Raw genomic sequence first — 17834 nt, 5'->3', positions numbered from 1 at the left:
TGTCTGTGAAGTACAGTAAAGTACATTTACTTTATTACTTGCCACTTGTTGACTGTGCAAACTAAGCTTTAGGAGTCAGTTTTAACATCCAAGCAACCAACAAATAATCCAGTTTAATAAAATTAAGTTAGCATACATACTTATGCTAGCTTTTCCTTTGTGTAGAATAATTTAAGTGGTACACTATTTTTCTTTAAAACTCATGCATGTTCTATTGCAATGATATTTTTTAAATTGCATTTAATTTTTTAAACATCTTTTTGGTAGGAAGTAAGTATTCTGAAAGTCAAATGAATGAAATGAGTCAGCTGGCTCTGTGAGCTGCAGTGGGATTTGCTGAAAACCTACATAATTAAATAATAAGTGGTTTCTGAGCTGGATTGTTCAACTCAGCATACACAAGCGTTTGGTTGATATATATATATATATATTCTTTCTATTTCATTTATTTCTTTAGTAACTCATATACTTTTATATGGATGGATGGAAGTTTTATTTGTCTCTTTAGCATTGCTTTTTTCTGCTGGATGAACATTCCAGGAAAACTCCAGAGGCTCACCTCATGACCTCAGCTGGGGTAAACTCCACTTTGCTGTTTAAACTTTTGGGTAATGTAACGCTGCCTCCAGAAACTCCAGGTGGCTTCATGAGTGAGTCCACCTCCGCTCGGCGGCACCCCTCCGGTGGGGAGGGGGATGTGGGTACAGGAGGTGAGGAGACGGGGGAGGTGTTGAGGGGGAGGTAAGGGGAGAGGGCTACCGACTCGTCTTTCTGGGAGGCGAGCAGCGCCGAGACCGCCTCCGAGCTCTCCTGGTGTACGGTGGCCTGAGCGTCGTCTGTAATGTCAATCACGTTGTTGCCATGGACCTGGGACAGTGATGGAGTTTGGGATGGAGATGATGCTGGAAGACAAACATTAAGCAGGGTGAGAAGCTGGAAGCAGCTGACAGGCTACCTTCTATAGTGCAGGCTGCAGCCTACCTTTTACAGTGTTCTTGATGTTCTCCCCAGCTCCACTTTGGACCATGTCAGATATAAGAGACGCTTGTTGCAGTGGAGACTGGGTGATCTGAGTCACTGCCTCCAATTCCTCATCTTCATTTGTCAGAATTTGACCTGAATCCTTGACTGTCCTTTTCTTAATGTCCTCAGCTGCTCGGAGCTCCGCCCACGGAGACAAGCACCTGATGAAAGACGAGGTATCGTTCATTTTGGGTCCCTTTAATACTGGCTTCTCCTCGTGCTCCATTTTGGAAATGGCACTTTTTATCACATCACTGCTGCGAGTCTTTAGCTCATTCTCAGAGTTAGGCTCAGACGAAGAGGAGGAGGAGGACGAAGATGATGAGGATGATGAAGAGGAGGAGCAGCATGATGAGTGGGTGGTCCTCTTGTGTGGGTTTTCTGAGTCACTGCTCTCTGACAGATCTGAAGTCATGTCAGCCTTCAGTCTCTTCAGACCTGCTTTCTTCTCATCCTCTTCACCTTTCCTGCGTTTGTTTGCAGTCTGCTTTACCTTGGCCTTAGATTCTGGGCAAATGAAAGCAATAAATATTAGTTTTATCATGTTACATATACATAAAATCTCAAAACCTCAGTTTAGATAAAAGACAATACATCTGGAGAGGAAAACTTGACCAATAATAAAGTAAAAATGTCCTTTTAAACATTTTCTCAGATGTTTCAAAGGACAATAAGAGGGGAGGGCTGTTTAGTGGGTTGCAAAATAAAAACATTGACAGTTGAATAAAGAAATTGGATAAGAAGATAAAGTCAAAGAAAAAATATCGACTACTGATTTGCTTGATTTAAAATACATGGTAGCAGATGGTATCAGTGCTGTGTGACCATTTGACCCAGAGCAGAAAATATGAACATGCACACATTCAACTCTAGGGAGCTGCATCTCATCACACCATGGCCTCCCTGTCATGTAGAGGTATTTAGAAAGTAAAGTCTCTTTAAATGTTTTGTCTAATCTGGACCTGAGATTCAGCTTGTTAAAGTCAGTTAGTAGGCTGGTTTTGAAAACAAACATATGACTGAGAAACGGAAAGCGCCAGAGGATGCCAGCCTGGGAAGAGGAGTAGCAGGATGAATACAACCTGCTAGAATGGCTTTATGCTAAAAATGATGTTAATGAGGAGAAGTGCAGCAAGGATCTGGTTTCGGTGGGAGATCAGCAGAAGTTAATATGTAAACAATTCTGTCATCTGGACACATGAGGGGGTGAAAGAGCCAGAAAACTAAGAAAGTTTGCTGGACTGAGCAGCTGACTGCCTGGATCAGCCACACTGCTGTGATGACACCTGCAGTAACTTTGGTTATTATGTAAGATAAAATGAGCATTTTTCTGTTGGTTACTTCTTGGTGTTATCAATAATCAAGTGATGAAAGAAAATACACTTGATCAAATAATTCAGTGGATTTATGAAGATTTGATAAAATGTACATATTTTCTGCAGCAATAGAAAAAACTTGGAATACAAATTTTCACAGATGGGATATCTGTGTATAGGGAGTAAAATAGCAAAACGTGGTTAAAGTGAAATGTGAATACTTTTCAGATTAGCTATAAATGTACATTTCTCAAATGTCAAACTTGCTCACCTCTCCCAGTGTTTTCCTCTCTCCGGTCCTTGTCGTCCTCTGGAACGCTGCTGTCAGATCCTTTCCTCCTGGAGGAGCGGCCGCCACGCTGCTCTCTCTGCTCTCGCCCGCTGCCGCCTGGTGAGTGGTACGACTGGCTGACCGTCTGCTGCGTCTGCTGCGACTGACTCTGCTGCTGAGGGGCCAGGGGTCCCTGGGAGCTCTTAGGACTGGGTCCTGATGACATCATAATGGGACGGGGGCTGTTGGCCTGGGCTCGTGTGTAATGACTCTGTTAGAATGAAAAGAGTTAGACATGCACTTTAACAAAAATCAACATCAGATTTTGATGTTGCCTCATCATCAGATTAAAGCTTGTAGTTTATATCTGTACTGACCACAGCTGCTTTCTGACTTCTATTTTTAAGACATAAAAATCCTCTTCAACAACAAAACTGAATTTTCCATAGACTGTCACTTGAAGATGACCTTTGTACCACTATTGATTGACGAGAGCAGCAAAATGTCACTGGAATTGAATGAATGAGCAAAGCCCTATCTGTTAGGTCACGTTTCAGACACTGAAATCATCCAAGAATATAAACTGTGAAAACACACCAGGTGGATATGATGAGGGAGCAATACTAAAGTCATAATGGATACGGATACAAAACTTCAGTTTTATAGGTGCAAGATGAACTGGAGATTTTAGTCTATTTTATGGTTGTCCAGTGAAAATCTAGTTGATTCTGAGGACAGCAGTGAGTCTAATGGCAGTGTGGAGTTTATGTTTGAATCATGAGCTTCTGTCAGATCATAGCTTCGTTCTGTGGTCTACATGTGGTTGCAGTAACTCAAACATCCTCACACAGGGTGGAGGGTTAAAGTTAACCAGTATTACTCCGGCATTTCAGACCTGAAACATCTGTGAGCAGTATTATGGGATTGTGGAACAAGTGTGGCGTGGAAATGTGAAACAAAGTGAACACACAACAATAACTGGAAGCTGTAGGTGTGTAGAGAACAGAATCACTGTCTGATCCACCAGCATGTCTGATCTGAGAAATAAGCTACAGATAATAATATGAAGGGGAAAATGCTACATTATTCTCCTTGTTTTTAAAGCAGATGTGGAGCAAATGTTTGCCATGCAAATATACATATCGCTCAGTTGTAGAGCCCAAATGCAGTCTCTAAAAGAAGGCGGGTATGTGACCTCCACAAATCAACTTGTATGATATGAAAGGACAATGTGATCAAAGTGTGTGTTTATAGTGGAACGATGAATAAAAGGGGTTAAAGCTATGATTAATAATGAGCTCTTGTCCACTAGCAAACTATTTTAACCTCTGTGTGTTCTAGAAAGTGCATGTGTGGAGGGTTAGGGAGCAGATGGAGGGAAGGGGGGTTAAGGGTACCTGAGAGTTGCCAGTGGTCCCGACGGGTCTCCCTCCTGTCATCTTTAATGTATCAAACAGAAAAGAAAATAATAAAAACAAAAGGAAAATCAAAATGAAACAAAATGAAATGAATGTGGGACAAGGACAGATTTTATTAATGACTAAAGGGGCCAGAAGTTACCGATTTCTAACATATGAGCTGCTTTATTCATGTTTGTCTTATGAGGCATCTGACAAGAACAAAATAATAAAAAAAACACAAAACAAAATAACACAAAAGGCAATGACCAAATTCATGTATTTAGCTGACAGCAGTGACACGACAGGAACTTACTGATAATCTGAGTGACAGAATGTTTGAGTGGTGACTGAGCACCACACATATAAAAGACAAACCTCACTATGACTAAGTCCAAGGAAAGGAATCCAGTGAGACGGTCTCATTTCTGTTTGAAATCTATCCCTTTACGATATAAAAATTACAGTCTGATATGTGATATAGAAAAATGTATTCCAATCACAGAGAGCCTCGTCTTAGTGGTCATAAACCTACAATAAACAAGATTTACACAAGAGCTATTAGAAAACACACAAGTTTCCAAATACTCACATGAGCAGAGTTGTTCTGGCTGGATCGCGACCTTCGTCTGGAGGTGATGCCGATGTTTTCTCCTTTTAGTAACGAGTGAACTACATCATCCAGAAAGGTCATCTGCACCATGGATGGGTCCACATTTTGAGGCTCTAGCACCTGAACACACAGCAGTCATGTTTTACACTGTTCACTGTTAACCAGGGGACGGGCCTGATTAACATGAAGTTGAAATATAATTCATCTTTGGTGCCATATAATCTGAAAGTCAAGGTGCTAATATAAACACCACCATAGTTAGTCAGGATAACAACCATATTTACAAATAGTATTACAAACATCATCTACCACACAGAAAAGGCTTTAACTATGAAAATATAAGACATACACTTTAAAAGTTGAATTCAATCAACTTGATTTCTGAATATAAAAATCCAGCTGTTTTTAGTGACTTAAAACAGCTGACTTAATTCCACAGTAGAAGTCAAATGATATCTTGAGGAGTTCTCTTCTCATTTACCTGGTCATTCATAACAACCATATTTCTACTGAAGAGGTCATGGTGCGTAATGATTCCAGTGAACCATTGGGTGGCCGAGTCTTGTCTGTACACACGCACACGGTAGCCATTGAGGGAGTAGGGTCCTGCAACAAAAACAACAGGTTTAGGATACCACTGTTTAAATATGCAACAACACTTCAGGTTCAATCATGATCAAAGCAACAACAATCACAACAGGCCGTGAGGAAACAAGATTCGACTGACTGATGTTTACCTTGCATAAAGATTTCCTGCACCTTCTGGTTTTTAAGCCAGCCTTTCACTTCTTCTTGGAGTTGAGGGTTGTCTCTTAACACTGGGTTCTGATTGTCCACCTCATCCTGAAACATGTTGGACACCAACTAATCAACAACCAAATGACAATGAAGTTGCCTAAGGTGGTTAACATTGATGAAACTTTCCAAAGAGTGAAAGTAAATCACACATTTACATTACATGAGCAGATCTTCTAGGTGAGGTAATCTAAGAGGGAACCACCATTTGTAGAGTAACAAGTTAAAGCTAAATATACAGAGAATATTTCAATGTTTTCCAGAGAGACACATGTTCTCGAATGCATCATCTACGCAGTATAAACCAACATTATAAATGTACACATGGTTCTTTTTTCCTTTCTAAAAGGTATGTCTGTTGCATTTAGATTTTATCGACTTCTTAACAGATGAATATCAGGGTTTCTATACATTTCATATGTCAAAACAACAGACTGACAGAACCTTTTAGAGTCATCAGTCTTCTGCAATTCTTTTAGAATAAAAAATGCAAACATTCCAAATTAATACATGGCAGATATTCCTCCAGAGTTCAGTCCATCATATGAATGGAAGCATCACCAACAAGCTCCAAGCTGTTTTTCCCTCTACTTGTATGACCAAGATTTTATTTTTTGCATAATTTTATAGCTTAAATGAGGGAGCAATACTCATTTAAGCTATAAAATGAGTGTAACAGGGATCTCACAGATCCCTGTTAGTTTTGTTTTCGAGACAGAACTTTAGACTGGATCAATGCCCAGTTGGTTGGGTCCCATACAACTGTCTTTAACAGATGTCACTTCTAGTTGCTTTATGTCTCACTACATCAGTCTTTCACATCATTTTGGAAGGATCTTAATTCACTCTTCATTTTAACATTCCATTAGTCTGCTAAGATTCAGGAGATTCTGATTTGTTTTCATAAAATTACTATAATGCAGGAAACTGTGGAGTCGACAGGTATGTACGCCGATCATTCGCTCAGCTAATGCCTGGTGTTTGGGATCCTTGTTTGTAGTCATTCTCCACATATTTAGCTACTTCCACCAGGACCTGGGCAGAAGGCCTTCTGATTTTACACTGAGTTGAAATAATCAATTCTGGAGATGATGAACGTGAAATTTTTAGAACATGAGATTTTTATGACTTATGACCTTTCAGAATCACTTCTTATTTAGATTTTCGTCAATTCATGTCACATTAGCTGGTGGAGATAACAGCCTAGTCCTGTTGGTACAAAACACAATAGCTTTCAAAAGGATCAATAATCATTTTATGAGCAAGTACAATCTTTAAATAGAAAGTTAATGTGTTAACTTGATACAGTGTTGTTATCTCACTCTTTCCTAGAGCTGCACAATAACTTGCAGCTGTTTGTGGATATTTTATGTAACATTTGGTAAATGAATCTTCCTGAAACTTAAACGACAAGTTTTAGAAAACAGTAGATTGTGTTTCAGCCTCCAGTTTTCCACACATTATCCAAACTCTTCCCCAGGTAGGGTGATCACATCAGATCCATCCAGTCACACATCTGTGATACAGATTAAATCCATCTTATTCAGCAGGAATATTTTCTGTATGGTTGAAAATTTGGTTCCAAATTCCAAAGGGGAACACGGAACAGTCCTGTTTTCATCTGGCGCCTCTCTGGACTGCTGCAGCTGCTGTTACGGAGCTAATCCAACTTGCTGATCTTCAATGAAAGTTTGTTTACTGCATAGTATTGTGGAACTTGTTGTGCAGTTATGGACACTTAATGTCAGATTAAAAATCATTTAAAAACCTGGAAAAGACAATTGTTTTTAGCAACTCCTGGTCCTCCAAATACTACAACTCTGAGTGTTTGTTTTCTTTGTTCCATGACTGCAGTGTTAACAGATTCAACTCAGTGATATTTCTCTCACAAAACATGCAAAAACATGTTCAGCAAATTAATGAACAGCTGCATATGGAGCTCTGGGTGTGTTACTAATAGTACTTCTATTAGGGGAATGAGACAACTTATTAGTAATGGATTAGTAAAATGACAACAGCAATCATTTTACTAATCCATCTAGCACTACTGGGTTCCAGCGAATTCACCAAAACAAACATAAGGTCAGTCAGTGGGTGAAGTCAGTGCAGAACTGCAGGATTAAATGCTGATGAAAAAAGACCTGTACGCAGCAAGAAGCCAAACAGACAAGGCACACTCTAAGTTCAACTTTGTCATGCTCCATTCTCACTCAGCTGAATGCTCAAGCAGTAAGCCTCCACAAGACTGGTTACTGGTAAAACTATGATTGGAATGCATAAATACAACTTGATCTGGAAAGAAAGGCTAAAAATATAAATGATCAGTTCTTCAGTTATGAAATTATTGAAATGAAATATACATTTATGACAAGATAAAAACAAAATGCATACATGCCTAGAATGCAAAATGAGTTGGCTTTTATTTTTCACCTGTGCTCTAGAGCATATGTCTATGTTACAAGATCAAAGTCATTTTAATCAACTGCTTAGACTTTATTAGCATATTTGAATGTAAACTCCATAAAACTCTGATATTCAGCATGAAAGGTTGAATTAAATGATGTGCTACAGAATCCTAATTTTTGGTCATGTAATTTTAAGTTAACAGAAAAAGAATTAACTAAAATACTGTTCTTTACCAACTAAACTCTCATTTAAACTCCAAAAGCATTCCAGAAAAATACCAGTTTGGGTTTAGATCCAATCACAGCATTGAAACTGCACCAAAGAAGATTTCAAACAGTAAAATATGGATCAGAGCTTATATTACCAGACATTAGTTCAGCTTTTGATAAAGACATCATTCTGCTAAACGGCCCGTCCTGAACGGTTGCTACTCATGTCTCAGCGAACAGAAACTTATTACTTCGTATAGAAAGCTGCTCCTCAGAACATTATGACCCACAGCACGATGTTTCACAAGACTCAACTTGTGGAACGTCATTGAGCCTTCTCTTTTTAATCTTTATATGCGATTGCTGAGTGTTGTCATCGGACATATGAACAAAGTTAGAATTTCTCAGCTACACTGATGAGCACATCTCTATATCACTGTCTCATGATAACCCAAATCCTGTTGTGCCATTAACTGTATTTTAGCGTTTCCTTTAAGTCAATCGACCCCAGAACCTTCTAGCTGCAAGGCAACAGTGCTCAGTATGTCATATTCAAACTGGAGCTACTTGAAAAAATAAACCCCATCTTAAGAACATTGCCAGAGTATGACCTGCCAGTAGAATGCAGAGACTTTGTTCATACTACCACATTACTAGAACGTGAACTCGCATCACACTGATTTTAAAGTTTCAGCATTGACTATGTGCATTTTAGAACCGATTTACTGCCAGAATTCAACAACAAAGTATTTCCTCACTAACCTATTCTAAACGACTCCGTTTCAACATATCCTCACTTTATGTAGAAATGATTTCTATTACTTTTAATTCCTTGTTTTGTTACAAATAATCACCTGCTTGATTTGATCATTTATTGTAACATAAATGTCTGCCTTCTTGTTTGTAAGGCTGCAAAGCACAAAGGACAGTATAACTTATGCTGTGTTAATAAGGTTTGATTCATTCAGTCATTTTTAAAAGCTGTTTTTACAAATGAACTCAAAATTCTGTCCGCTGTGGAGCTGTTTAGATTATAAGGGACGTTGGCCAACAGGACATTGTCTACTGATCAGACTAGACTGCTGTCACATGCTACTGCAAGAGATAGTAAACATAACAGCACAAAGGATTTGGTGCAACCCAGGTGCAAAGTTGAGACTGAGGAGGGACTTTCTTCAGACTGTTGAGTCAGCACAGACCCTTTCATTATCTGCCTGTTTTTCAGCGTCAGCACTCAACTTTCTAGCAACAGTAACCCACAGACTTGAGCAGCAAGCTGGCTCACTGAACAGTGATTTCATTGTAGATTTTTGCCAAACCGTTGGACCCCCTTCCCCCTTCCTTCCATTCTTCCTGTCCAACTGGATAAACTGAGGGGAGTGGCCACGGTTTGTGTGTGAGCGAGAGAGAGTTTTATGGCTCTATTTGGATCAAAGGTCTCCTTCACAAACCTGGATGTTTAAATTTACACAGACACAATAAATCCTCACGTAAAAATCTGAGCAGTGGAAGTTTCTCTGTTCTTAGATTTATTTGGTTACTGATGGTAATGGTTCAACATCAATGTCCACAATTTGTCCACAGGTTGCAGACTTTTAATTCAACTCTGATTTTCTCGCAGCAAAAACTGCATATTCAACATGCTACAGCCAACAATCAATAAGAGACAAGAAAGGAAATGACATCTAGACAAAAACACTGGATTTAGGACTAAACATAAACTAAATGAGAACTGATCAGTTTGCCTCATGAAAACACAAATACTGACTGCAAGAGTCAAACCAGGACCCAAAACTAATATCAGTAGGTAACACAACAACTCCATCAGTGAGACTACAAATAAAGGAAAAGATAATGTCCTCTGACAGAGCATATTCAACAAAACATAATCAATGTTCTGAGCTCAAGGCATGAGAGTCAATCAACTGTGGAACTCAGAGGGGATTCTGAAATGTGTTGGAACATAGAAAATACATCCACACTATAAGGTCACAGTGCAGAGACAGACTTGTATGAACCATAATCAGTTTGAAATAAATTTAAATAAAGTTAAACTTCACTTTATTTTGTGTTTCTTTACATAACACCGGCTCCTGCCTGTCTAGTTGCACCATGGAGGGAAAATGTGGAGCTGATTATCACACCTGGGAATTATTGGCTATTCACACACTTTTATTTCAGTTTTGGCCAATGAGTTGCAAGTTCGAAGTAAACACATAGCTTATCAACATCTCCAATACATCACTCAACCCATGTCAGGAAAAGGCAATAGGAAAAAATATACTTTGAAGATGACAACATTCACCTGAACAGAACCCATTGGAAAGAAAACACCACCAGGACTACTAAGATGATTGAAAAGATTCTTGTCTGCAGGAATATTCTTCAGCTACTTCGTGTGAGCTGAAACTATTATTGTTTCAGAACTCCATTGCAATCAGGCCCGGCACAAGGCACAGGCAAACTAAGCAGCTGCTTAGGGCCCCCTAAGTGGAATTATTATTTTTTTGTTAATGATTTTTTATTTGATTATGGTAAGAAAATTTCAATATTGTGATTTTTTTTTACAATAATATATATTTGCTTTTGTAAAAATCCTTTATATGGGCAAAAAGAAAAGAATGAATTTCTCTGGGCCCCCCAAGTGGACATGGTTTTTACTTAGGACCCCATAGAGAATTAGAAATGAGTGGACAAGTTTTACATTTTATGGTGCAGAAGAGGGTTTTTGTTTCTGTATTTTGCAACATTTAAAGAAATATCAATGCCCTTCCTGATAGCTCACTAACAAGGTTTTAAAAAATTGTAAAGAAAACATTGTTTATTATTTGTTTGACATTATATTTCTCAACCATGTGATGGAAGGTTTGCAGCAGTTTGCTTGTCTGCCCAAGGTAGTCAAACTATTGTTTGTCTCAGTTTCAGTTTTTTTGTTATCTATTTTTCATTGACTGTTCTAACCTTCTTTGCGCTTACTGAACAAATTTAAGTGTTTTACATGTTTCACCAAGCTTGTGAAACATGTTTGGTGTATTTAAGTGTGCTACACTGGTGCAGAATGTTTATTCATGTTTGTGTTTAAAAAAGAAAAGCTTCAAGTCAGTTCAGCTGTTTTCTGTATCGGACCCGTATCGACTGATGCAGAACCTCAGATATCTCTATCGGCATCTGAAATGAAAAATGTGGATCGGTGAATCCCTAATAACAATGATAAGATTATCATCTTAGTTAATCTACATAATTATGCAGATTAAAAGGAATTCCACCTTACCATGTCACCAGGTGGCTATGAACACATTTAAATATTGAGGAGATGAACAGATAAATGTATGGATGTGCCATAACTTTATTCAGCTGAACAGAAACAAAACTGAGTTATTATCTTCAGACCTAAAGAGGAACGATCTAGAGTCAACACACAGCTTCAGTTATTACAGCTGAAAACTAGAAATCAGGTCGTGACAGATTCTGACCTGAACCTTCAGAGCCACATAAAGACAGTTACAAAGTCTCCCTTCTATCACCTGAAAAACAATTTCAGAATAAGAGAACTAATGTCTAAACAAGATCAAGAGAAACTCATCCATGCATTTATCTTCAGTCGCATTGATTACTTCAACAGTGTCTAAAAAAAAAAAAAATCAATCCTCCAGTTGCAACTGGTGGAGTTTTGACTAAAACCAGGAAGATGGAGCAGACTTTAAAATACTGTTGTTGGTTCATAAATCACTGAATGGCTTAACACCACAATACATTAAAGATCTGTTGTTGTATCAACCTTCCAGAACTCTCAGGTCTTCTGGTTCTGCTCTGCATCCATAAAAAGAACCAAACATGGGGCAGCATTCAGCTTCCATACACCACTGATCTGGAACAAACCTCCGGAAAACTGCAAAACAGTCCAAACCATGCATACACCGATTAATTGGTTCCTTATTTTTGGGAGATTGGCAATCGGCCGATACTTACAAGTGAAGCCGATCTGATCCATCTAGCCAGAAGTCTAAAAATCAACCACAATCCTCTTTTTATCTCCTATGAGAGAGGTGTAACTGATAGACCCGTAGGCTTTACCATGTCTCAACAATTGCAGTTAACAATAATCACTCCACTGTTTCCAACTCTGCACCTTTTTGCTGTATTTAGCAACATGTTAGACAAAAAAAAATGGCACAAGAAATCCAAATCAGCAGGCCAGGCTTCTTACAGACCAGTCTTCAGCAATCAGCTACAAAACTGCATGTACCCATGGTCAAAACACTGAGCTCTTTAAAATAAAGGCTAAAAACCGATCTGTTTAGGGTTGGTTTTGAATCATAATAACTGAAAAAACAAATTCCCTGTAGTGTGGATTACACCTTTTATTACTTTCCTTCATTTTCCTACTTTAATGTAATTTTTTTGGTTAGGTATTGTGTAACTTTTTTCATGGAAACCACTTTGAGCTGACTTATTGCTGAAACGTACTTTACAAACAAACCCGGCTTGATTTAACTCACTGATTTTCTGCTTGTTTTTCTAAACACAGTGCTGGAAAGGAAATCTTTCAATATACACCCACGAAATACTAATCTAGGACTGAATCGAGATGAGAGAAATTAAGAAATGTTACAGGACTGGAAGGTAAACAAATGGTCATCACATGTGTTTTACACACATGAAAGAATCACAAACAACAACACAGACCCGTGTGTGGCACCAGCAGAAACCCAGCAGCGGAGCTCGCCTCTGGAAGAACAGAGAAACGACAGAAACAGACTCTCTCTCCTTCTCTCTGGATATTAGGACTTGTCTTATGCACAAACTGTTGGCTGAGGGAGTGAGTACAGAACACAGCCATCCCATCTGGTTGACACTGACTGGAACACAGTGTTCCAGTACAAAACAAGGAGCTGCTTCCAGTTGTCCTGAAACACACTCTTCAAATTCAGAGCACACAACTACATGAGAGAAGTTTCAATGTGTCTGTGGCTTACTGTTTGTGGAAGATTTGTTGCATACATATTCCCAGTTGCTAATTGTAGCCATTGCTACACTCAAGTGACAGTAGCATCTGTTAATACAGTCTCCATTAAAGAATTATTTCTCTACAAGTTACAATGTGGACATCTGCCATTAAACGCAAAATACTCTGCAGCTTCTCAGAGAAAAACAAGTTTCTTGTTCAAAATTAGGTGACATGGACATTTTCTATTTTGCTATTATAGTAGGCCTCACTTATGAAAAACCATTTTAGATTAGCAATAATAATAGGACAAGTCTGATATGTGACAATGTGTATATATTTATAGTTTTCAGACGCCATCTCCTCACAATGTGGAACAGGAATATATCAATGAAAGTATAAACTAGTTTTCTAATTCAGATTTTAAAGTGACACCAAGTTTAGTGGCACTAGAGAGCAACTTTAACTTTGGCGTGAAGATTAGTTTAAACTCCTTCTACACGGGCATGGCTCTAAACCATTCTTTCCCAGTCTGCCCCAGCCAGATCTGGCTCTATTTGCAGATCTTGTTCGATTACTCCTAGGGGAGATACATGCCGGACATAGCCGAGGTGGTTTCACTGGCAACAGGCTGCAGAGTTAGGTCTACAACAACCATTTTTAATCTGCAATGAGACCATAGTAATTGGAGAGATGGCGAGATGCAATTTTATAATTCCATGTTCAAACCTTGAGGCTCAAATTTTTCATCAATTGTGACAGGAGAGTGCATATAATGTCATACAATACATAAATAAACTGGACAGGGCAACCCACTGATTCCCTTCCTATCAAATGACGGTTTTATTGCAATTAAATTACAAGTAAGCTTCCACAGAAAAGATTGTCTCTAAATGTTTGGAGCAACAACAACATCTTCATGAATTAAGAAAATGGTCTCACAATGATGTGGTCCTGGTTTTGGTCATGTTGTTGTCTCAGAGTAGATTGCAACATGCGGTGGTTAAACAAAACCCAAAGCACAATCGTTGCGAATGTTGAGTAATATTTCATCAGCCAGTCAGTAACAAATATATAGATTTGATCAGACCTGTGAGTTGATGGTTCATTACCTGGTATGGTTGGCAGGCTGACTGGTTGGAGACAAAGTCCCGTTGACGGTCCAGCAAGAACTCCACTGCTGTTACTGAAGACAACAAGTTCTTCCCAACCAATGGTTTAAACACCTGGAAAAAAAACACAACAAACAACTTATCAATAGAAGAGTTTATCCATGTGAAAAATACAAATATCTTGACTGAATGTACTTAATGTTCTAATACATATATACAATAAGAAACTTGACATTTCCTCTGACAATATTACACAAGAAGCCACAAGTCTAAAAACTCAAAACAGGAAGGTGAAAACAAGAAACAGAAATGAAGGAAAACCGAATCAATTACCGAGTTATAGGACAAATGAGAAGGAAAAAGGTGAAGATATGACATGATGAAGAGTAGAAAAGAGGAAGTGAGGGATGGAGAGAAAAGAGATGAGGCTGTAGAAGAGCTCTAGAGTAAAGAATAAATGAAGCAGCAGAGGTAGTCTGACAGTTCAAAGGCAAAAAAAAATCAGCTTTGAAGATGCCTGTTTGACTCATTCAGTACACAGACGTGTTCTGATGAAGTCTGTCAGGCTGCAGGTTGAGTTTAGCTGGTACTGCATGAACACAACACTGCTTCACATGAACCGCTGCTCATCATTATATCACACTTTAAATTACACCGTATGTCGCCTACTGCCTGATGCTGGACAGGTCAAAGTACAAAACGGCAGTCAGAAGTTGAATTTATAACAAGATCAGTTTGATGCAGAAGGAACAGAGTGATTTTACCATCAGACAAAGATAACCATGGAAAAAACAATATGCAACTTGCCAAATTATGACTTATTAAAGCTAAAGTTTAAATATAATTGCTTTCTTTTTAAATGATTACTTGATTAATCACATTTTTCAATTGGCTTCAATTAGCCACAACCATCAGTGATTACAGCCAGACAGTAGAATCAAGACACCCTGTACATACCACCTTTCCAGCTACATGAAGTACTTTGAGGATTTATAAAAAGCAGCACATCATGACCTGAACAGTGGTTTCTAAAGGCTTTGGGAGTCCAGAGAACCAAAGTATTAATCCATGGAGAAGACATGAAGCAGTGAATGAAATTCCCAGGAGAGGCCAACCTCCAAAATCAATCATCAATCATCAATGACTCTTGCAGGATGACCAGAAGAATCAAGAGCATCTAAAGCTCTGCAGGCCTGACCTGTAAAGTTCACGATTCAACTATATATATATATATATATATATATATATATATATATATATATATATATATATATATATATATATATATATATATATATAACCTTTATTGAAGAGTTGCCTAAGGACAGAACCACTATCAACCAAAACAAATCCCCATAAAGGCCTGCTTCATATTTGTTAAAATTCTTTTGGGCTGCTGTTACATGTTCAACACTGAACATGTAAGCATTCCTGGAAAATATTTTAACAAAAAAATTAAATAATATTCATTTTATCTGCTACTTGTGATTCTAATTTGTTGGCTAAAGCTGATAACAGAGGATCAGCTGATTAGCTTGGAGTCAGTTACTTCAAACTGTTCGATAGGAGGGACAAATGCCAACACACAATATGAAAAATAATTTATATTAAATTCCATTTCCAATTCCTGGCAAAAGTTTGTTTTTATTGCAGAGCAGGACAATACCACTCTGACACATACTCCTGTCTGAATCAGAGCTACACCAATAAGACAGTTTAGCTCTCACATCCTGTCACTTAACTGCTCACAAACTAAAATCTTTCCACTGAACAAGAAATGAAGGGCTGGTCTATTTTCAAACATTTTTTTGTTTAAAGATGAATCATTTCCATGTAAAAAAATGTACAAATATTTTCAGCTCTAGTCCAGTTAGATAGAGGCATTGGCTTAAAATGAAGTCACAATGTTCTTGTAAACTCTTACCAGTAACCCTCCACACATGAACACACACATACCATTTAGTTGCAACTGGGTCTCATCTGCAACTAACCAGGACTAGGAAAACTAGATTCCTGTCTGCATCTCCTCTACATGCAGCAGCAGAGACACAGGCTGGACATTCTAGCACCTTACCAGAAAGAAGAAAAACATATTTAATCCAGTGAATCTGGAGAGAAGCAATGACACAAAAACTCCCCACAATGAACAGATCATTTTTAGAAAATCAAAGGTAACAATTCAAACATAGGGACATCCAAGAGTGACCTGTCAGCTCAGCAACTACCAGGACATCCACAGGTTTACTCAAGTCTCTGCAGCATCATTCAGGATATACCTCCAGCTATTCAGCCACATAACTATTCCTGTTATCATTCAAACATGACCACAGTCAGTACATCTTGGACTAGTAAATATGTTACTTAACAGCCATGGAGAAAGTTACAGTGGGTAAAAAGATGAAAAACTTCACAGGGCCCAGCGACAGCAGTCACACAGCCAAGAGTTTAAGCCATAAAAACAGAATAAAAACCCTTGGGATCACTGTATGAGTAGAACTCACTTTCTTATAGGAACAGTAGTATGAATTTCCTAGGCACATAGGGCCATTTTATAGCACATTTAAGTAACTATGTTACCTTTTGTTGTAATAAAGCCAAAGAAAATTGACTTAGCATCATGGACATGTAACTAGGGATGCATGAACCACTTTTTCACTTTCAATACCAATACAGATATGCAAGATTTAGTATCGACTGATACGTTCCGATAGACAAAAACAACCAAACAGACTTAAAATGTTTCTCTTTTTAAAATACAGATTGAAATGTACACACTTACAAATTTAAATGATAACTCTGCACCAGTACAGCACACTTAAAAACAACAAAACCTTCACAATCTTAGTCAAACATGTCCTACAGTAGGGACGAGTGAGACGTTGGCTCAGACAAGTGAGCAATGGGTTTCTACGTCTAGCAGAAGTTTTCCTTTAGCACCTAAAACTGGCCTAACTGACAAGCCTAAAACTGGCCTAACACAGCAGACATTTGGCCTCCCAAAGCTGATTGAATTGGCCACTGATAGAATAATCAATACTGCCCGAAAAACAGCAGCAAAACAGCAGCAACCTCAATTGATATGTCAGTCTGAGCAACCCCTCATCTGTTTATGAATCAGAAACTCGACCCACACAGAGTGACCAGGGAAGACAAGTCATCCAAACAAAAGACTCCACATTCCTGTCAAATGGATGCTGTCGGTAATAGAGAGCCCTCGAAAAATCTTCTGGAAATTCATATTATAGTAGAACTACTAACCAAGCCAAAGGTTCTACTTCACATTTTATGGTGTGAAATATTTTTCATCATCAACATCAGATCCAAAATTATTGAAGTACATTTTATACTAGTTGCAGTATGGGTTGATGTTTTTTATAGCACCACATAGTGAGGTAGCACTGAGGACACAGTTCCATTATACGCAAACGCATGCACACACACACATACCTATGTCAACACATTACATATCAAAGTCTAGCTAGAATGAGCATTATTTCCCATTCTGCTGTGGAAAAAGTCCAAACTTGTCCGTTTATTACCTCCTGCCTGTTTGCTGGCCGACACAGCTCAATTTTACTGCCTGATGCCTGATGTTCAAAAATATAAAGACACAAGCAGAGATGAATACTAAAATCTGTGAGATTACCTTTTCCTCTGTTTCCCAAAATGACTGAGTAATGGCTTCGGAGAAAAGCTCTTTGCAAAGCTAGATGTGATCCATCAACCCAACTGGAGACACAACGAGAA

General features: G+C 38.4%; 1 protein-coding gene across 4 annotated transcripts in view; it reads right to left on the bottom strand.

The window, feature by feature from the left end:
* Positions 1-17834, bottom strand: part of jmjd1cb (jumonji domain containing 1Cb) — a 96770-nt gene that overhangs the window by 18704 nt on the left and 60232 nt on the right. For 2 of the 4 annotated variants that reach the window (XM_055021168.1, XM_055021170.1), the window contains 8 exons: positions 14088-14201; positions 5358-5463; positions 5102-5226; positions 4600-4740; positions 4008-4049; positions 2611-2881; positions 982-1530; positions 560-902 (listed from right to left, as the gene is read on the bottom strand). In XM_055021168.1, coding sequence (XP_054877143.1) covers positions 560-902; positions 982-1530; positions 2611-2881; positions 4008-4049; positions 4600-4740; positions 5102-5226; positions 5358-5463; positions 14088-14201 — 1691 coding nt within the window. The remainder of the gene's footprint in view (positions 1-559; positions 903-981; positions 1531-2610; positions 2882-4007; positions 4050-4599; positions 4741-5101; positions 5227-5357; positions 5464-14087; positions 14202-17834) is intronic. The other 2 variants (XM_055021169.1, XM_055021171.1) reach the window with 1 other exon arrangement.

Source organism: Poeciliopsis prolifica, unplaced genomic scaffold (genome assembly GCF_027474105.1).
Source record: "Poeciliopsis prolifica strain line A6 unplaced genomic scaffold, Auburn_PproV2 SCAFFOLD074, whole genome shotgun sequence".
Lineage (NCBI taxonomy): Eukaryota > Metazoa > Chordata > Actinopteri > Cyprinodontiformes > Poeciliidae > Poeciliopsis > Poeciliopsis prolifica.
This window is presented reverse-complemented; position numbering and strand designations above follow the sequence as displayed.